Genomic DNA, 23,394 nt, shown 5'->3' with positions numbered 1-23,394 from the left:
TATGTACATCGGCGTAGCCAGAATGGAATTTAGGGGGGGGGGGGGGCCGACCCTTTTATTTGGGATTTCAGGGTAATATTTTTAATATTTTAAAAGGAAAAGTGGAAAGTGAGGGGGGGGGGGGGGGGGGGGGGGGGGCCTCGAGCATATGTAAATAACACTAGTTGAAAAACTCATAAACACTGCGCTTTTCAATTTTCCTTGAGTTCTATAAAGTTGAGTGAACTGCACCTCCAAGCTGGAAGTCGCACTGTGCATCGAACGTGGACAAAAATGACAAAATCTAGTGTCCTCGAATACACATTTTTTGGTATCATTTGAACTACAGTTCAGAAAAGTTTATATCATAGCTTGTAATAAAATTGACCTGAAACCTTATTTATTTATCAATTTAAATCTAATATAATTTGTGCAATACAGAATATCACTTCGACACTTGGCATGAGCCGTTTATTTTCAAAATGGCGAAAGCCACTTCTCAGCTCTTGTGCTTACATGATTCCGTTCTAAGTAGCAGATCATTTAAGCACAAGAGGTACGAATTGACTTATGCCACTTTCAAAATAAACGGCTCATATATTTTGATCTTCAATAAAATGCACTGCTTGCGAGGTCTCTCTTCACTAAGAAACGGCTAGATGGATTTAGATGAAATTTGGCATACGCTAAGATCAGGAACATTCTAAAGTTTTTGAGGTGGGTTGCCACCTGTTAAAAAAGTTGAATTCAAATGAATTCAACAGTTATTTTAAATATGCATCAGAATTTAAGTGTCAAACAAAATTTTTTTCGTAAATTATGGGAAATATTTTAATATTTTTGGTGTCAAAGGAAATAGTTTTAAAAAGCTTTATTTTAAAAGTATGAACTTCAATAAAAATGAAAATAAAACCTTTTTAGGATAAAAATCGATAAAATATCGATAACAAAATCGATGATAAATTCGATAAAATTTTCGATAGCAAAATCGATAATAATATCGATAACAAAATCGATAAATAATCGATAACAAAATAGATAAATAATCGATAACAAAACCGATAAAAATGTCGATTATTATATCGATAAATCCCGAGAGTCCCGAAATTCTCTAAAACTCCAAAATAGCTCCCAGATTCAGTCTGTGTTTTTATCCACATATATACATTTCTCTATAATTACCTTTATTTTAATATTTCTTCCTCTGTCCTCATCTTTACTTTTATCAGTATCCTCATTCTCATCTTTTTCTTTATATTTATCTTTGTTTTTATTTTTATGTTTATCATTTTCTTCAGCTACATATTGCCCTTCACCTTTGTCCTTATATAAGTAAAGTGTTTAAATTTACCTTGGTCTTCATTTTTGCCTTTATCTTTACGCATCTTGGTTTTAGGTTTTATTTTTACCTTTATCATTTATTTACTTGTTGTATGTATGTACTCACCTTTACTTTCATTTTTGTATTGATCCTTTTCTAAGTGTTATTCTTTAACCTTTTATTAGCTAGTTTTTGTTAAATTAACAACATACATTCAAGAAGCACTTGTTTCCGTCTCAACCATTTCCGTTGCAGCATTTCCGTTGAATTTGCCAATTTACTCCCAACCAACCGCCGCTAAAGAAGTTTCACCTCAAAATAAAAAAAAACTATTTCGTTTTGCAAATTAACGTGATGTAATCTTCTTAGAAGTAAAGTTTCAACAAATTCCCACCACTCCTTCTATTTTTGTTCATTGTTTGTATGTCGTCGGTACACTGTTAGTCTAGTTGACCAGCGCGGCGGTGCGTTGGATGTGCAACATTAATTGGCTGCAAGTTGCCACAAAAATGAATGAAAACAAAACTTATGATGAATGCTCTTACTTATGTACTTACATAGTTTAATCCAAGTTTCTCCAAGGCTTTACTGCGGTGCTTGGCTAGCATGGCGGTAGCATTTGTCTAATGCAGTAGCTCTGGTAGGGCTCTCGAGTTGTGACTGCCGCCATACTTTGCAACATAGCGTCGGCTTTTTTGATGTGCGAAATACATATGCATGTGTTTTATTTTCTGTCTATGATGCCTTCAGCTTTATTTAAGCGTTTTTGTATCAATATTGAAATGAAAAGAAGTAGAAGAAGAAAAATGCAAAAACTAATGCAGACTTAAAACAAAAAAAATAAGTTAAAAAAGTATAAAAAACAGTTGTAGCTGTATTAATAGTGGGACGATCTACCGTATTCTATCAAAATTATTCGCTTAAAAAATACGCATGCGTACAATAACTAATAAAATCCTCGCCTCTGGAACAAATAAATAGTACTGCTCATACACATACATGAATCACTACAATTTGTCAATGAATTGCCGACTATTTGCCACTTCGAACAGCAATTACAGATACGACTTAATGCCTAAGAAATCTAGGAATTTGGCACGAAATCGAAACGTTTGATCTTCACCGCCCGGTCTTCAATTTCTGCTCTTATTTTCATGGTAATGTTGCAATATTTTTGAAATGGTTCCGTTTGAAGCAAATAATAAAAGTGACCTCGTTTCTTATTGAAAATACCGGTATACCGTAGATATGTAGTACGGTAGGGTGGCCCTTAAGCATTGACAGACTCAGGTAGGGGTAAAAAGCGCATTTACCCTGCCTCCCTTAAAGCCCTAGGACTTATATAATTAATACTAGAAAAAAATTCTACAATTCTGGCCGAGATCAGTAAAGCACGCCAGTCGATTCTCTTCTGTACCAACTGACGCCAATTGGAAATGCCAAGTGGTGCCAAGTTCTTCGCCACCCTGGTTCTTCGCTCGCAGTGGGTGAAAAGCGTAAAAGCCCCTAAATATTCGGTAAAATATTTCTCCCGATTTTCAGTTTTTTGATGTTTAATGCATAGTGTCTGGAGATATCGAAGGTTGAAATTCTATCCATCACCTCAATAGGATTCCCCATAAGTAATGTACGTAAGTAGATTAATACATAAAAAAATAAACTAAAAAGCGTGCACGTGCGCGATATACTATACATATGTATTAATGAAGGTAAGCAAAAACATTCCAATAAAATTTCGAGTGTAAGGGTTAGAACGTCCAAAACATTTTAATCTATGTCTCTACTTTGTGAATATCTATAAACTTTGGTTTGAGATAAAAACCTTTAAAGGCGACGGGAATATAATGTAGATATCTATGTAGTATACATATGTATGTATGTATGTAGTGTAGCAGTGTTGCCAGAGAAAGTCCCCTAAAACTCTTAATTTTTTCCAAAAAAATCTTCAAAATAAGATTTTAAAGCTAAAAAACAACTTTTCGATCCCAAAAAATCTTCATTTAAAAATACTTAAAAAAAAACACAAAATTCGATATTGTCTTTACGGCTGTAAATAGCCCTTATTATGTTGGTTGAAAAAATTACAAATTTCAAGTTATAAAGTCCTTTTTGTAACAACTTAAACATAAAATGAATATTGCCTCGTATCATCACAAAATTTGTAGCACAGTTAACATATGTATGTATATACACACTGGCGAAAATATAAATCGGGACGCGACATTTTGCAAGTTTTGACCGACTTCAAAAAATGAGGAGTTTATCAATTCGTGCGAATATATTTTTATGTATACACGTTACCGCATAACTTTGGACTACTTGAACTGATTTCGATAATTCCTTTTCATCGGAAATGTGGTACCTCAAGGGTGGTTCCATACTAATTTGGTTTAGATACGGTCATTGGATCATGAAGAAATTGACGATAAATTTTTATATAATAATTGAAATCGCTTGTGTTTTTTGTTTAAAAATTACTTGTTTTTTGTTTTATGAAAGAATCGCTCGTTATCTATCAAAAACCATAAGTCCAAACTTCAATCTTTGTACAAAAGTTAAGAAAATTCTACAAAGCTCTATAACAATTTTGAGCTTTTTAATTCGATTTTTTATTGGTATTTTTACATAGACATTGTTTTATAAATCTCGCCGCCCCTTTATTTCTCGTTATACATTTATCCATGTAGACCCATCAGCAAATGTTTCTTATCATTTAAACTAGAGGGGATACACCGTTTGTTCTGTCACTCCACTCTCAAGCTCTGCAATAGAGTATATGTTTTGCTGAGCGAGAGAAGAAGGCAGATAATATTGTAGGGGGTTTCGTATTTCATATTTCTTCTTTCTTAATTTGCTGCTTACAATGATGTAGCAAGGATAATATAAATAAGTTAACAATTTTAACTTAAACATTAAAAGTATTACATCATACACAAAAATCTTTATTTTGAAATTATTTTCAGAGTAAAGTTTTGCTTTAAAAAAAAATCTTTTTATGAAGATTTTTCATAAAAAACAGCCCAAAAAATCTTCGTTTTCAAGATAAATCTTGACTTATGGCAACGCTGATCATAAGTCGTCGAAAACTTGGCTTGACTTTAATGCGACTTTTCGGCTTTCATATGCATACATCATATTGGATATTTTACATATATCTACATATGTATTTTCTTTTGTACAAATCCCATACACCCGTGCATACCTATACACATGTACTTGCTGCGAATCGTCGTCTACTCGGCAAATGATCGTAAATGCGATCGGATGTGAAGGCGTGCAATACGCGATACATTCGTTATCTTTATGGCTGTCGATGTTGGCGCTCTTCTTGGGGCTATGTTTATTTGTTGTTGTTGGCTAGCTAAAGTTGGTGCTTGAGTTACATATGTGCGCTTGTGCTGGTGTATGTACATAGTTAAGACTGATCCTCAGCGCGAAGATAGATCAGTAATCGGTGGAGACAGTTTTCGTCGGTGGTTTAAGCTATGCGGGTAACTTTGTGATCGCCTGCGGAAAAATACTAACGATTTTTTGCTGGTGACATGTACGAGCTGCGCGTGTGTGAGTAATTTTAGATTTACAAATTGTGCTTGATGACAAAGTGACAAAGGTTTGTGCAAGATAAACAAAAAAGGGCTGTCAAGTATTGTGCGAAAAAAATTAAATCAAGTTATAAACTAAAATATAAAGTTATACCTTAAAGCTTTTCCAACAACATCTATTTTGTCCTTGTTGTTGCTAACATGGATACGGACACAAATTCATCCGATTCAAAATCGGCACGTTCTAAACCGGTGGAAACTCTCGTTATGGCCAATTATGCGGCTAAAGCAGAACAAAAACGCATTGGCGTCGGCAGCGGTCGTAAAGAGGATGAACGTATTACGACGGCTGTTATGAAGGTGTTAGAAGGATACGATTGGAATTTGGTGCAAGCGACCGCAAAGTGAGTTAATAAATTATACATACCTGTACGTATGTATGTATGTATGCATAAAATTGCTTGTGCTATTCAAGTGGAATTCACATGAAGGCCATTTAACATAAAAAAATTGAATCTTTACGGACTGTGGGAATTACTTGAAAGCTGTATCGTAGCCTTTGCTTTTATAACTCCAAAAAATAAAAGAGTTAAATAAATTAAATTTTGTTATTGTGCTGGCGAAAATCTATAATCAAAAATGTTTAATCTGAACGTTTTTCAACTTCATCAAATCAAAATCTCTGGTAGGCAGTGTTGCCAGATTTTTTTTTTTTTTTGAGAAAACTTAACTTCCGGAAAAAAATGTATTTTCGACCAAAAAACTGTAACCTTCAAAAACGAAGCGAATTTTTAAAAATTAAGGTTTTTTAAAACTATTAAAATTGGATAACAAAGAAAGATGCATTTAAAATAAAATAACATAAACCGTTTAAATTTTACACAAAGCTTAGAATCCACGCTCAAGAAAAATCACTAGAAATATTTTTCATTATTTCTGTTGCTTGAAAAAGCACCGGTTTTTTGTTGTTGTTCGTTGTAAATTCTCTAAAAGAAATAAATATACGAGCATTTTTTTCTTGAGAACTGCCCTTAACTAAACAAAAATAGACTTTATAAAATAAAATAAATATCAAGGAATTATGTATGTAGTTCGTAAAATACCGAAAAGTGTTGGATTTTCTAGTTTATTTATTTTTTAAATCAAACTGATTTGGGAAGATATTCTTTGCATATTTGCTGATGCGACCGGAATGTTAAGGACAGCTGCAACCATTTAAGGAAAAGCTGCTCCTATTATGTTAAAAATTGTTTTATAAAAAACACGAAAGAGGAATTTTAATTTATTCGTTCAGATGGGAAATTAAAAAAAAAACTTAATTTTTTACTGGGAGATAATTTAAAAAACTGTAAGCTTGTCTAAAAACTGGACTGGTAAGTAAGGCTTCGCCGTTTGCCCAGACACATTGTAGATACATTTGTATGTCCAAGTCAGTATAATTGTTGTATTTTATATACTTCCATGTCAATATAAAGCTTCTATATGTATATAGTTCGTAATTTCATATTCTTTGGTACACGCGAAACGGGAAAACACGTCTTGCTTAGAATAGGTTCCCTGAAAGCCTTTTCATCTTTTTCCGACAATGTCTATGTTTCTGCGTCATAAAAAAATAACGGTCGTGATAAGAGACTTGTAAAGCGTGATTTTCGATCGTCGAGAGTAAGCTCTCATAAGAGTTATTCTTAGCTTGATCTACAGGCTGAAATTATTGTTGATGGAAATGCTGGATCCTAGGTATACAAAGTTCTTTACTATTTCAAAGTTTTATGTACCGGAATGATTCGGGTTTTACTCGACCAAGGGCTGTTGTTTCGACGATTTAACCCTGCTTAGGTCGGCGGAATTTATCAAAAGTTGTTCGTCCATAGGGCAACATCTGAGCTGTATTCCTCTTCTTAGGGTTGGCATAGAGTCACACCCAGGGCCAGAAACTTACACCCACTACGTCCAAATTCCTCTTCGGTCAGGTGTAACACCTGCAACGGGTGAAGCCACCTCAAAACCTGCTCGAGTTTAAGAACACACCGGCAGTGGAATACGTCATTCGTGGTCCCATTGCTGCATAAACCGGATCTCTTCCACAGTACACCAGAGTTCACACGAACAGGTCCCTCGCTTTGAACTACCAACGTTCAATGGACAAATCCTACGATTATCAAAACAAGCGAAGTAACTGGGAGTCATTTTGGTATGGTGGACAGCCTTAAAAAACCAGGATAATCATGTGAAACTTGGCAGAGTTCAGAGGGTTGTATGCATCGGAACCAAAAGGGAAATGAGAGCTTTCCCTACCGATTCCCGCTATGTTTTCACAAACCTATTTTCTATAGACCTTCACATAAGGCACACCCCATCACTCTCGGCTATAAGACTCGGAGAACTGAGTATATGGAAAGAACGAAGGGTCGGGCATAGCAGACTGGATACCGATTGCATATGACCTGATGTGGAGTTCCACAGGCCTTTCGGGGTCATTCTTCCGACGAGAGCCGACTGGAACGGGGAACTTGATATCTCTACCTGGAAATATCATCTGTACACCGATGGCTCCAAAATGGAAGGCGAAGTTCTAGCAGGCATTTACTCTGAGTTCCTGTGAGTAAAAATATCAATTCAGCTGCCCGATTTGGCAAGTATTTTCCAGGCAGAAGTATACTCTATAGCCAAAAGCGGTCTACGTCACGGCGAGCGCGTAGCTATTTTCTCAGATAGCTAGGTGGCCATTAAGGCCTTGGCGTCTTTTACAACAAGGCCGAAACTAATCAAGGAGCGTAGGACGTTTTTAAATTCCGTAAGTAGTCAACTCGATTTAGATTTAGTTTGGGTTACTGGTCATCGAAACATTCTCGGAAACAAGGCTGCAGACGAGTTAGCCAGAGAGGGTTCCACATTGGTGTCGATCGAGGTGTCTTTCTCCACAATCTCCAGAAATCGGATTAAAGGTGGTGCACACTGGCAGGCTGCCATAAATCCAGACTCATGACGCCCGTGCACAATGCTAAGAGAACCCACAACTTACTAAGTAAACCGAATCTGACGTTGCAAAGCTTGTAGCGACTCTTACTGGGCATTGGCCGGTTGGTACCCATGCGTATCTTCTAGTCGAATAGTAACTGGTGATTTCCACCAGTTGATTCTCTAAATCTCCGAACTCAATTAAGAAGTTTCGTTTCAATAAAAGTCCCATATAATTTTCAAAAGAAGACGTAAATGATTTCCGTCTTGAAATATACGTCCCGCGAGATAATTTTTAGAAGATGAAAAAGTTTTTAATCCAACGATTTATTAATAATTTAGAGCAACATTTAATTTTATTTCTTATAATCGTTATGGTCTCTGGTTAAAAGTTGACAAAATGTGGTGCGGCTATAATTTGTTCGGCATTATGTGAATTAGCAAAATCCTTTTTATTTTTATTTTGTTTCACTTTTATTTACACAACTTATCATATTGAAATCGCAAATGTTTTTGTCGGTTTTTAGTTTAGCACATATGCCCATATGTATTTATGAACATATGTAAGTATATGCGATTAAAATGCTTTCTACAAGGTGCTTTGAGTTCGTCAGCCAATATCTTCGTGCAAGACGAAACAAAAAAATTCTAAATGAGTCAGTAATTATTTATATGCGTTTATGTTAGAGTATTACTCCATAGAAATGATTTGGTAAAATCTATATTTATTTGTTTTATGCTGAATTTTATTTCATGCCAATAAATAAAAAATTAAATATAAAAATATATATTAAATGTGAATTACGGAGCAACGTGCAAAGATAAGAATTAAGTACATAAATAACGTTCAGGCAATGTGAAATAAACGGGGAAGGTATGTATGTACTATATCAAACTTTGTACATACTTACACTTATGTGTACATACTTATGCTGCACTTTGAGTGAGCGCTACGCAAGCGCATATTGTACCTACCAGAGTATATACCTGAGCCAATGCCTTAACAAAGGATTTTATATTGAAAAATCGTTCATATGAAATCTAGAGTGTTTGTAAAAACTTATTTAACCTTTGAAACCAACACCAATACATTCGATTGTGAAATGCAGTATATATATATATAGGAATAAAGTAATTTTCCTATAACTTGTAAAGAGCTACCTTATAAATTTCTATAATACTTTCGCACAGAATTCTGTGACTTTAATTCTTAAATTACTGTTTTTACATAACTCTCGATATCCTGATAATTTTTTTTTAATAGGAATAACAAATAGCAAAAGAAACTACTGTTCAACGGAAATTGCATATAATGGAAAACATATACATGTATACACAGTAAATATGTGTATTTGTGCAAATAAAATAAATACATATATTTAATATTTCTATTTGTTTTGCACATAGTGTTATGTTAAATTTTCATTTTTTTGTTTGCCTTCTACTTTGTTAATGAGACAGTTTTTAGTTTACTCTTGTTTTTGCTTCTTTTCATTTTGCGAATTGTGCTAATTAAAGGTGGGGATTAGTCACCAATTGGCACTTGTTGCGCGTGCTTACCAACAAGGTACTTTAAGCGAATTGAAATGCAATGTGAAATAATAAGGGTATTCACAGTGTTGATCATTTAGTTAATGCCGTAATGATTCTTATTACCAACACAAATGCACATTGCATTTTTCAATAACATATGTAAGTGTAAACTATAATCTCACTAATGTGACCAGATAAATAGGGAAAATTCAAAAATTACTAAATAACACCTATAAAGTCTAATAGAAAATGAATAAAAAGTAAATAGTCATTCTGTCTAAAATTATCCAGGTCGATTGATCTTGGATTTAAATTTGGGATAAAATTCACCAGGATTGTTCCTTGAACAATTTAGGGAGAACCGCATTTTTAAATCGAAAAGTTGCATTGAGAATGTCGTTGTATAAAGCTTTTTAAATTGAGCTAAACAGATGTTTATTTATATGCAAAATAAGCGCTGGTATTTTTCTTCATAATAAGGAACAACTATCTTAGTCTTAATTTTTATCTCAATTTCAATTTTAATCCTAATCTTAATCTTTACAATACCTATTTTCAATCGTAATCTTAATCTTAACCTTAATCTTAATGTTATTCTAAATCTTAATCTTAATATTTTTCTTAATCTTAATCTTAATATAAACATTAACATTAACCTTAATTCTAATCCTAGTCTTAATCTTAACCTTAATATAAACATAAATCTTAATCTTTATAGTAATCTCAATAATAATCTTCATCTTAATCTTAATTTTTTTCTAAATATTAATCTTAAGATTAACCTTAAGAAGAATATTAACCTTATGGGCTTATTCATAAAATATAAAGTTGCTTTAAAAAAGGTTTATAAACTGAAAAATGTATGAAAACGTCTTTTTATAAAGCTCTTTAAACCTACTTTATTTTTTATGAATAAGGCCATTAGTCTTTATCTTAAGCTTAAGCTTATTGTTAATCTAAAGGTTAACCCTTATCTTAAACTTAATCTTAACTTTAAACCTAATTTTAATCTTAATTTTAATGTTAATCTAAATTTTAATTTTAATCGTTATTTTAATGTTAATTTATTTTAATCTTAATATTAATCATAATCTTAATCTTAGTCTGAATCCTAATCTAAAGCTTAATTTTAATTTTGTTCTTAATCTCAATCTTAATCTTAGTGTAAATCTTTATCGTAATCTTAATCTGAATCTTACACTTAATCTTAATTTTAATTTTAATCTTAACCTTAATCACAATCTGAGCCTCAATCTGAATCTCAATCGAAATTTTAATATTAGTCTTAATTTTAACGTTGCCCAACCACCCCCGCCATTCCCTTTCTTCTTCCATCGCTTTTTCGTTTAATTGGAGCTGCAATTTGGGCACAAAGACCGCGTCGCTTTTTCGTTAAATCGATGCTTGCATTTACACCCAACCGAGAAGTTTCACTTTAAAAAGGCAGAAAAATTTATGATTCGCTTATAGGGTGTTTGATTACTATTACTCTTTTTTCCAAAACTGGTTTTCGAGTTATTTGAAAAACGCGTTCCCGATTTTGAAATTCAGAAAAAGTTTTGTTTTAGATCAAAAGCGATCATTACCGAGGGTTTAGATCAGCCTACTGGCACTCGAGAGAACTATGATTCAATTTCAAGTCCCAACAGGAAAAAAGAAAAGTTTTTTCAAATAGCGATTGCCCTCGGCAGACAATGGAAAACCTCAGACCAAAACCATAATAAATCTTCTTCGGAGGTGGAGTAAAAGTGTACAGATCTCCATTTGTGTCACAATCACAACCCGAATTGGAGAAGAAGTTCGACTAAACACGTAGAAAACATTTCAGCGACAAATATTCATTTATTGGAATCAAATATGATCAAGTAACCTAGGATATAATTTCAAAACTATTTATGGGTTTCCCTTAAAAAGGAAAAACCATTGAAAACATCAAAAAACTCAAAACATTTACTGAGAGAAAATTTGTATGAAATGGCAAAACCGGTTTGTTCGATCAAAAAATTCAGTTTATCAGATATTCGAAAAGTCAAGATTATAGGTATAGAAAAACCAAGACAATCACCCTATTAGTTCAGTGTGGTACCAATTTTTTCCGTGAGAGGTTTTCTTATTTATAGTGGAGTAACAATTTTTATTCAACAATCATAAAGTATATATATATATTTAGAGTATATTTTTTTATAAATTAAAAAATTATAGGACGAGCACCGCTATAAGAAAAAATAACAAAAAAAATGCAAATTGTCTGTAAAAAAATTGTATCACAAACCTGCAAAGAGAGAATCTGGCAACATTGGCTGGGCTACATAGTTGCGCTGACGTTACGAAAGCTGAGAAATAAATGTCAAAGTTCTCACTTCTCGTACAATACGTGAGTAGCTTCACGAGAAGACCTCCGCCTCATGCACTTTTAGTCACGAGTTCAATCGTGGTGAAGGCTGTTGTTTGGAGTTTTCAGAATTAATAAATTGATATAATACATATATATATAGGACATACAAATAATTTTTAAATTTATTTTGTGAGACAATTTTTTCTTACCACTACCTTAGGGCTGCCAGACGTCCCGGTTTTCCCGGACATGTCCCGGTTTTAGACTATTTGTCCCGGTGTCCCGGTCCAACCTTAAAATGTCCCTGGTCTCGTTTTAGTGTCCCGGTGTTTGATTTGATTGCACAAATTTGAATAAAAGTTCAAAAATCACTACACTAAGAGAAAAAACGCGTTGTAATATTCCGAAAAATGTTATGAATTCACTGAGGAAAATAACGCATAGTAAACATGAATATTTCCTATTTGATTGTCGTTTAAAAATGTTCGTATTTAAAAATAATATTTTCATAACACGCACGCGTGGTGTTGATTCAAACTCAACATTTAAATGCACATTTACATGTCTGGCTATAGCTGAGTGCGCGAAGATGCTTGCTAATTTCCAGAGGGTCAGGGTTCGATTCCAATTACAACCAGCATGTAATTTAATTATTTTTTTTAACTTAATTATGAAAAAGCAATCGGTAATTGCATATCGCTTCATTTTAATATGGTCGTATTTGAATTGAATATTTCTATACTAAATACTAAAATGTATTACGAGTTGGGTTGGTGCTCTTTCATATGCGTATTTTTTAATTTAGCACGCTTTTTTAATTCTAAACTTCTTTCTCTCAGTGCACCGGTTTAATTTGTGAAATAGTCACATTTCGAGATAGTTGAACTCTGCACAAGCAATAGTTGATGATTAGTATATGTACCTAAATACGTTCAAAATGACGTGCACAGAGTTTTACAATTATATTAAGGAAAAGGCAGAAGTTTTGAAACCAGTTCACAGCAACGAAAAATATGACTGATTTTTAATGTTATCTTGTAATTCAATTTTTTTCTTTCATGAAACCTAGAGTAGTTATCGTCACTAGACTCGAATAAAGGCGCGAGCTCAAAAGTTGACGGCGAAAAAAGACGCTTCAAATGCTCTTTTTCGCAAAATTTTTTTAAACACCTTTTTTCGCCGTCAAAACACTAGCGCGCCTTTATTCGTGTGTAGGGACGTTATAAGTACAGTGCCGTACAAAATTATTGGCTCGGAGGCTCTTTCATCAGATCACAATTTCGAATCAGATCTTTTAGAAAAATTTTGAAAATGTAGCTTTTGAGCAAATTAATAAAGTGCAAGTCTGAAGTTGCCAGCAAATTTCGTTGATTTTTATCATTTATTTTATTTTTTTTGCCGACAGTGTCTTCCATATAAAAAGAATTATCGAACATAGTTTGTATGGAAGAAACTCTCAGTAAAAACAATACCAAAAATCAACTGAAATTTAATGGGCTCCAAAATTTCATTTAAAAATTTTTTTTAAAAAGTCTGATTAGAATGTGGCAAATTTGTATGCAAATTTATTAAATTTTCCCGAGTTTAGCACAAAGTTTAGCAATATTATTTTTATGTTTTTTCATATATTTAGTATAAACTGTATTTTTATAAAGAAAAAAAATTTCATGCATTGTGAAAAATTCTCTAGGCTTTAGTTGTGATAAGTTGTTTTGTTTTGTTGGCGTACGTTGTAATGATCTCATGATCTCATGTTTTTACGTTTTTGTTTTTGTCTGTCAAAATAAAATTTCACTACATCCTTTCGCACGTCGAAATGAAAGAGAAGGGAGCGAGAGGCCCTCCCTAAAGTGTCCCGGTTTGGCAACAGAGATATCTGGCAGCCCTACACTACCTACACTCTGTTTTACCCGTTCTGTTATAAAATGCTAGAGATTTAAAAAGGTTCTAACACAAGTAACTTTTAAACAGAAAAACAACCGACTTTAAAGCTTACAAAAAATTTAGTAGTTCCGTTAGTTTCTTCATGATCCAATTATCGGAACTAAACCAAGTTAGTATGACCGTCGTCCGCTGCAATTCTGTGTAGAGCTTTATTCCAATTTATTGTGTGCGTGCCAATCAACCACTATTTTTATACTATTGCTAACAAAGAAATATGTATCATATACATACATACATATACATGACCGAAAAAAACTTCAAAGCTTTCTAAAAAAACGTTAGGAGGAAAAAATAAATTTATACACATTTTCGATAGTATTTCATAGAAAATAAGTAAGTACAAACTAAAATATGTGAATTCAAATAGAAATATTACCTCTATGGTATTAAAACGTGTTTATGTATATACACATACAGTGAAACCCGCTTAAGTACCCCTCCGCTTAAGTACCTAACCCGCTTAAGTAACCAACATTTTTGGCCACCGTGAATACTTTAATTTAATCTGAAGAAAATCCCTCTCTTAACTACCTCCTCGCTTATTTACCCAACCCGACTAAGTACCTAAATTTTTCGTACCCCATTTATCATTTCACTTATAATTTTCCCCCTTCAAGTGCTCTCGCAACACGTTCGGCAAAAAAAAATATAAAAAATCAACGGTAATTTTTATCCACTTGAAACTTGCACATTATTGCACTAAAATTTAGTGGACTATAAACACTTCTGAGAAAAAAGTTTAAAATTTTCGTGAAATTTTCAGTGTTCTAAACAATTTTAAGCTTCTGGTATTTGCTAGGGAATGAACTGTGTTTTAATTGGAAAAGTACTTAAGCGGGTTCGTTTAAGTACCCAACCCGTCAAAGTACCTCAAAAAGCGGACGTTTTTTGTGAGGTACTTAAGCGGGGTTTACTGTACATATACATGTACATATGTATATATGAAGGCGTATGCACATAATTATTGAGAATTTCCTGCAACTGACATAAACCACAAAGCACACAAAGCCGCTAGTCAGAAAATTGGGGAAAAATAAGAGAATTCAAAATTATTTGATGCACTTCGATCATTATAAAAACTAGGCACGAAATTGATAGAAATGCTGAATATGACAATACGAAATTTAAAAAAAAATTTCGAGCGTGTAAATCTATACAAAATATTTCACCAAATTCACGTACCAAAATTAATTAATTAATTTTTTATGTCACATCGTTTGAAGAAATGCATTGGACGGGGCAAGACAAAAAATGCCTGGGGCCTGCGATGTCCACTACAGCTGCTATGTTAGGGAGCGCAAATTCGGGGTGGGAGAGAACGGAAGAGAAGGACAAGGCGTCGAAAGATCTCTTCTATGAGCGCTTGGAGCATCAATACGTGCTCTGCCCCCGTCACGATATCAAAATCGTGATTGGCGATTTCAATGTCAAGGTGGGCGAGGACGACGAAACGTCTGACAACGGACTGAGGTTGATTGACTTCGCTGGTACCCGAAACTTGGTAGTATGCAGTACTAGTTACATGAATAGAAGAACCGTAGTGTAGTGATAGACGGAAGGCATGCTTTCAGTGTTTTAGACGTACGTACACTCCGTGGACCAAACAACAAAGAGAGCTCAACTCTGGAACACTAATCATATTCTTAATACGTTAACACTAATTATTAGTCTAATCGACTAACATGAATTTAGCACTGATTTTTTTTAAGTTTTGAAGCACCAATCGTCCAAAAATATTCCACACATTATTAATTTAATACTTTCTTAGCAAAATTAAACAAAAGTTATGCGGTTATGAGGAATATCACGAAGCTGCAGAGAAAAAAATATATATTTGGGATCGGTGTAGGGAACTGAAGAGGGAAGCGAGGCGTATTTGCCGCAATAAGGAGAGAGAGGGACCGTAATACGTGAGTGCTAAGAGCCTGAAATGCTGGCCGACAGAAAAATCTCCGAAAATGTTACCAAAGACTTACGGAAGGCTTCAAGGCTAACTCCTGGCGACTATGGCGAACATGGCGACCTAGTGACTGATCTCCAGAACGTACTTAAGTTATGGAGGAAACACAACAAAGCTGATGGAGTCGGCGGCCTGCCAGCAAGTATGGCGGCGAGGAGCTGATAAGGTGCACGCATCAACGCTTATACACAATATGGTCGTTCGCGCCTTGGCACCCGCGTCACTGTTGACAGTTCTAATTTCGAGAAAGTAGAGAATTTCATTTATTTGTGAACCGGCATTAACACCGACAACAATGTCAGCATGGAGATCCAACGCAGAATCACTCTTGCCTACAAGTGCTACTTTGCACCGAGTAGGCAATTAAAGGGAAAATCCTCTCTCGATGTACGAAAACCACACTCTATAAAAGTCACTGATCATGACCGTGTTGGTATATGGCGCAGAAGAGTGGTCAATGACAACATTCGATGAGGCGGCTCTTGGAGTATTCGCGTTGGCGAAGGCGAGTACCCCAAACGATGGAATTACAACGACATGGACACAGTGCGGCTCCGCTGGCTTGGTCATGTCGTTCGAAAGGACACCGACATTCCAGCACTGAAGGTATTCATCTCGGAACCCGCTGGTGGCAGCAGAAGAAGAGGGAGACCCCCACTGCGTTGGAAAGACCAAGTGGAGATGGACTTGGCTCTCTAGACATTTCCAATTGGCGTCAGTTGGTACAGAAGAAACACGACTGGCGTGCTTTGTTGAACTCGACCACAATTGCTTAGGGTGTTATAGCGTCAAATAATAATAAGAAGAAGATACAGTTGTATACATACATATTTAGTATGTACTTGTATGTTAGTATAAAAAAATATTTTGCATTCACGTGCATATATATTTATATGAATGTTGTACATACACACGTGACATACACAGCGCTTTGCATTGTTTAACCCAACAATAAAGGACATCAAAACTGTCAACAACAGATTTTTGGTCACCTGCGGCTGACCATCGCGGCCAACTGTTAATTGCTTACTGTCATGACGCATGAGAATCTGGGTTGGAAAAAGGATTGTTCAAATATACTTAAATATGTGTGTATGTACAAGTATGTATGTTTGCAAAATATAAATGTATGTTTGTGTAAATAAAAGGACAATGGTAAACGTTTTCATAAAAGCAAAAATAGTAAAGTTAATTTTATGTGGAAATTTGTGTGAACTGATTAAAAATTCGAAACGATTTTAAATTGGTAATGCAGTTGTCTGCCGCAAAATCGCATTTCGGAGTAAACTTTGCAATATATGTATGTCTGTAATTAATTTACTTTAATTGGCTTACCGCCAATGTGCCACATTAAAAGCGTAAACAGATGGCAGCGTTGATCCGGATCAACTCGGGAATTAACTGCAGTTGATCCGGATTGAGTCCGAGTTAATTCGGATCAAGGCTGCCGTCTGTTTAAGCATTTACATACATAAGTATTGGGCTACATGTCAACGGCTTATATCCAATACCCTCTTTCGAAACTTTTTACAAAAACCAGTTGATGATATTAAAACTAATCTTAGGGCCAATTTCAGATGAAAATTTAATTGTCACTTAAGTTTAATTTTGGATTGTTATTTAAATGTCCTTTCACTTTCGTAACCGTCGCCCACGCGAACGTCATAGATCTTGCTTAGAATAGTTCTCACGAAAGCCCCCAATGGCTTCTCATCTTTGTTCGATATCGTCTACCTTTGTTTCTGCGACATATAAAAGGTCCTTTTGCTTGATAGATTTGCGGAGCGTAATTTTTATTCGGCAACTGTTTTATAATGCTTCAATTATATCATTGCGGGCCAATGTGGTCTAGTGGTAATCCGTGCGCGCTTCCACTCTTATGTTTGTAAAGTTAACAACAAAAAACTTATATTTTTAATGCTCGAAAATTAAATAATTTTATGTTATAATGTAAACATAATAGCCTGTCGGCATTTTCACCTTGCAAACGCTTCTGTCTAACGGTAAAAGCTGACCTTCAGCACTGAGCAATTGCTCACTAGACATACTTGGCAGACAAATATTTGAAAGGATTTTTTTTCAACAGAAAATGTGGGCTTTGATATCAGTATTCGAAAAGGTTGAAGGAAGAAATCTGCCTATGCTACACGCTTAAAGTAAAAAAAATTTGACCCGCCTTAATGTACATACATATGTGTAAATTTTCTGGAAAATTTTACTTACAACCAGTAAAATATTTTAATAATTGTGAAAAATAAAGAAAAATATGAAGGGAATTGCTCTCAAATTAATATACTTAAAAAAGTAAGTGCGCCTGGCCCACACTGGAGAAGTGAAACTTTCGTTACATATCTATTTTGTCTCATAACCAATATACATACATACATACGTACATCTGTTTTTACTTAAGGTTATACTTTTTGTATTTTTTCTATCGACAACAAAACCGAAAACACAATCGACAAATAATCGATAACAAAATCGATAAAATATCGACAAAAAAAACGATGACATTTTCGATAAAAATTCGATTAGAAAATCGATAAAAATATCGATAACAAAATCGACAAAAATATCAACAACAAATGCGATAAAAATATCGATGACAAAATCGATAAATAATCGATGACAAAAATCTATTTTAAAATCGATAAAAACAATCGATAACAAAGTCGGTAAAAATATCAATAACAAAATCGATAACCAATTCGATAATTAATTGATAACTTAATCTATAAATAATCGATAACAAAATCGATAAATAATCGATAACAAAATCGATAACAATACCGATAAAAATATCGATTATTTTATCGATAAGTCCCGAGAATCCCGAAAATCTTAAAAATTGTTCCCATATTGAGTCTCTGGGTCTTTATTTATATCCTTTTTTCCATAATTACCTTTATTCTAATCTTTCTTCCTCTATCTTCATCTTTACTTTTATCGGTATCCTCATCCTCATCCTTTCTTTATGTTTATCTTAGTTTTCACTTTTATGTTTATCATTTGCTTCATCTACATATTCCCTTTAACCTTTGCGCTTATACAAGAAAAGTGTTTAAATTTACCTTGGTGTCCATTTTTGCCTTTATCTTTACGTATCTTTGTTTTTGTTTTGGTTTTTACCTTTGCCTTTACCCTTTTCTTTCTCTATGTATCTACTCACCTTTACTTTCATTCTTGTATTGGTCTTATTCTAAGTGTTATTCTTTAACCTTTTATAAGCAAGTTTTTGTTAAATTAATAACATATATTCAAGAAGCACTTGTTTCCGTCCCAACCATTTTCGTTGCACCATTTCCGTGTGCAATTTCCGTTGAATTTGCCAATTTACTCTCAACCCACCAACCGCCGCTAAAGAAGTTTCACTTCAAAAATTAGTGCATCGGTCAATTTTTCCTAGTTATTCCTTTATTCTTTTCATTGTGCTATTTTTACCTCAAGCTACTTTAAAAATGTCTTACTATACGCTCCGATTCAAATTGTGTGTCCACTTAAATGTCCTTCAAAGCGATGTCAGTATGGTCGACATGACAGTTACGTATGTAAGTATGGTCTAGTATGCGCACAAGGAAAATAAATGCAAACTCAGTTTTTTTTACTACGATGATTTGTCAGAAGCAAAGTTCACAATAAACCCGGCAACCAACACGGCCTGGCTAAATCAAGGATAAACAAACACATTATGGTTATGACAAGCTTGACATGCGATTTGAGCTGTGGTTATTCGTATCCTTTGCTTCTGTGCTGCTCTTGCTCGTTATGACAAGCACAACCACCCATTTGCGCTGGTAAATGTTGTACAGAAAAAATTATTGCCTTACTTGTACTTATACTATGTACATTGTATATATGTATGAATGGATGATGTCTTGAAATAACCAAAATATTATTAAATGCTAGAGTCATCATGTAATATTTTATTGAATCCTTATTTGAAGTAGTGAAAATCCCGGGATTATTTGAGTAGAATCCCGGGATTTTCGTGATTTGTAATTTACACTGGCGGCAATAATAGAACCGCTTTTTGTTGACCAGTTTTGGCTATATTTCTTTTGTTTATTTAATATTGTGAAGCTTTACCTGAGAATCTTATGCAAATCGAAGCATCGAAGGGCATACATCGATGTACATTTCGATGCAAATCTTCAAAGAAAAACATCGACGTATTTCTGCCACTGACATCTCTATCAAGCAATTATGATTGGACGACCAGTCGGACACCTGGCAACACTGGTGCCTAGTTATATACCTACATTCAAACGGACAAATACGGATGAGATTAAATTAGGTTAACCCACGCAATATATTTTGTTCTAAATAATTTATAGTACGTACATATAAACAAATACATAAATATAGAGTTATTGTTCTGCCATGCTGACTTGAAGTAGAAGTTTCAGTTATTAACTTTTACCGAAATTATCTTACATACTTAGTATTCGTAAAAAAGTTGCCTGGTTCATCGAAGAAACTAACCCTAATATAGGTGTATAAGTAGTAATATTTACGATAGAATTTTGGCACAGTAATATTTACATATATACATAAATATTTGAGATACAATTTGGTCTGTAGAGTGTGTATGAAGTATCACGCAATTCTTGTGCCTTAGAGCCATCGTCTGGTTAGGGTGGGTGTAGGAAATGAATGTGCGGGCGTTGAATCATCTCCTGAATAGCTAAGTGATTGCGTGTTTTAGTATTTTATTGATGTTTACAATGTATTTTTTATATACATAAATGCACAGTAAATATGAACAAATGTTATAAGTTTATGCTTTACTTCTCAGGTAAAAAGTATAAATATGTAGCTGGATTTTTTCGGTTAGTGGTGCATACTATGTGGCCAAGACGTATTTGTAAAACTAACTGTCATTATTAGACCTCAGCATAAACCCAGAAAATACTGTTGTGGTGCCGTTTACAAGAAGGTACAAGCCGAACCTTGGTTCGGTTAGAGACTAAATTGGAATACCCATTTAGACAAAACTCTTAGTAAATCCACCTGAGTCATGTGGGTCTGTCGAAGACTTTTCGGTCGAACAAAATCCAAACTAATAGAATGGCTATACCAAACTATAGTCCGTCCGATTGCAACTTATGCCTCCATAGTCAGGTGACCAAAAATTCTAAAAAAAATGCCTTTTCACGCTATCAAACTCCAAAGGATGGCTCTACTGTCGGTGACAGAAGCAATGAGAACAACTTGAACCGTCGAAGAAAATCTGCTCTGGGAGGAAATTTTTTGTCAAAATTCCAAACAGTGATGTCTGGTTAATTGGTTTACCAGAACTAGATACCAGATATGCACACCGGTACACAGAGGCATCATAGAAGGAGGGCGGAGCAGGAGCTCCTATCTTTGGATCTGGCACCAAATTTTCAATTGCAATAGGTATTTGGTCTACGATGATTCGGGCCAAGGTACTAGAAATCTTAATTTGTTCCAGACCGAGCCGTGAGGAGTGTTTAAAAGGCGATTTTTCAGTTATTTTTTCAGATAGCCAGGCGGCCATAAGCGACCTTTCCAATAGGACGATCACCACAGGATCGTCAAGGAGTGCTTTGATACCACTAAATCCTTGATAGCAAGGAACGCGGTGTTACTATGCTGGATACCAGGACACTGCGAGGTCATGGGTAATGAAACAGCCGACGTATTGGAATTGGAAGTCTGTACCTGTGGGGCCAGAACGTTTTGTGGACCCAGATGGTTCTCTTTTTGGTTATCCTTTCGCTGAGAAAGATATATGTGTACATACATCTTTCGAACTGAGCCGATATCAAGTTGCTCATTGGCTACCTGACGGGCCATAATCACCTGCGCTCTTACATCAAAAATTTGTTGCAATGTTTTATAATTATAATTTTTTTTTTAATGAAACGATTCAGACTTAAATTTAGTGAAATTATAAAAAAATAATACTAATTCCCTCAAAAAATTCGTCGATATGAAAAATATAAGCTGTAGATACAGTTAGGACAATATAAATAGGGAAGAGACATTCAGCATTCTTTGGCTACTCCCCTATCGATTATTTAATGTTTACTATTTTTTTATGAAAGTGTAGTTTTTATGTAAAAAACCCATGTAAATCAAATTTAGCAAAATTCGACAAAGTTTCATCAAAATTTTGAGCTTTAAATCATATTTCTTACATACGCAGTTTTGTAGCTTATTCAATTTTAATAAAACGCAGTGCAAATTCAAGTATCTGGGACTTACCGTTGATTTTTGGTAAAGTTTGTTTTGTGGCAGATGTTGCTCATTTTCTCCATACAAAAAATTCGTCGAACCTACTCTGAAAAATCTGATTAACAAGTTTAAAATTTTGATCAACATTTGTCGATTTTTAGTAAATGTTCTACAAAGTTTGAAATTTTGATTGACATTGTTTTTTTTTAGATAGTAGTCTATATTTTATAAAAAAATAATAAAAACTTATAAACAAAGAAAAGTAGCCAAAACTTGCTAAAATGTATTTTTCCTATTTGCATTTTTTTTGTACAGAAATCTGGTCACCGTAAGTATAAGAGATTTTTTGGAAATAGGCGTGGCACCGCCCACTTCTGTTTAGATAAGTGTACCTCGGTGTACCGCTTTAACGATTTCTACGAAGCTTGGTTTAACTATACCAGGTATATTTGTATAAGGATCGGTTTCGCACGAACTTAGACTTCTTTATTAGTTTTTCAATAATTTTTGGTATTTAATGACTTTTAAGAATAAAATTTCATTGCGTGATGATTAGCTGTCTCAAGTGGGCTCTTTGTAATTTAGATAAGCTACATTTTTGGTTATGTATCCACAAAAAGTGTGTGTTTTAAATGAAACCTGTCTACCCACACAGAAGCCCATAGTCATCTTCAATGAAGCGCAAAAGGACCTACCTGGAAATCCTCAAAATCACTTATCTCAGACATAAACAAATTTATGAAGGTAATTTTTTCTCAAAGTAATCAAGAATTCAGGTGAATGACAACGAAATTTGGTTAAGCTACTTTATCTTGCAACAATGCTAGGTATGGGTACATTAGGCTGCATCACTCCCCATTCAAAAAAAAAAAAAAAAAAACAAAATCGATACTACTTTTCCGTTAGAGTTATAATATCTATTATAATTTAAGTGCACCAAGCTATTTCGGGAATATATTAAGATTTAAGTGAGCTGGACCGCTTTGAAAATACCTCCAAAAATAATGTTTTTTTATGAATAAAAATAGTTTATTAAAGATTTTTTTTTGAAACAATCGCCTCAAATGACAAAAATGTTTAAGCTTAAAAAATTTGCATTAAAATATTTCAAAAAAATTAAAAAAAAATTTGAACGGAATCGTAATGATGAGATTTTTGATGCTGTTTTTTTTTTAACTTTTTTCAAAGATTGGTATAAGAAAAACTTAAATAACTGATCCTAAACTCTCCCGATTTAGACTTGTGAGGTGTCGTTGGAAAGGTATTTTCTCACCCTTTTTATTTCTTTGCTAATAAACTCATTCAAAGGATGAAAGAAAAAGGTCATTCAAAGTTGAATTAAGATGTGTTGGTGTTTGAAAAAAAAAAAATTTTGGACATGAATGACTTTTTTTTGGACAGAAATAAAATAACAGTGTGAAAATGCCTTTATACTGAGAATGCATAAGTCTAAATCTGAATAGTTTTGGCTCAGTTCTTCTAGATTTTCGTAAATCGATCTTTGAAAAAAAGTAAAAAAGAAACAGCATCAAAAAAAAAAGTTTTCTAATCCTGGCGGAAAAACCGCAACTTGTTTTGGTGATGCAGTCTAATGTACATACATACATAAGTATGTCGTAGT

General features: G+C 34.1%; 1 protein-coding gene across 1 annotated transcript in view; it reads left to right on the top strand.

Moving 5' to 3' along the window:
• Positions 1–5,002: 5,002 nt before the first annotated feature.
• The window catches only part of LOC118738486 (hyphally regulated cell wall protein 3), a 42,478-nt gene continuing 24,086 nt past the window's right edge, over positions 5,003–23,394 (top strand). The window contains exon 1 of the mRNA XM_036469421.1: positions 5,003–5,246. Coding sequence (XP_036325314.1) covers positions 5,044–5,246 — 203 coding nt within the window. The 5' untranslated portion in view covers positions 5,003–5,043. The remainder of the gene's footprint in view (positions 5,247–23,394) is intronic.

This window comes from Rhagoletis pomonella, unplaced genomic scaffold (genome assembly GCF_013731165.1).
Source record: "Rhagoletis pomonella isolate Grant_MI unplaced genomic scaffold, Rhpom_1.0 Rhpom_scaffold_00004, whole genome shotgun sequence".
Classification (NCBI taxonomy): Eukaryota; Metazoa; Arthropoda; class Insecta; order Diptera; family Tephritidae; genus Rhagoletis; species Rhagoletis pomonella.
This window is presented reverse-complemented; position numbering and strand designations above follow the sequence as displayed.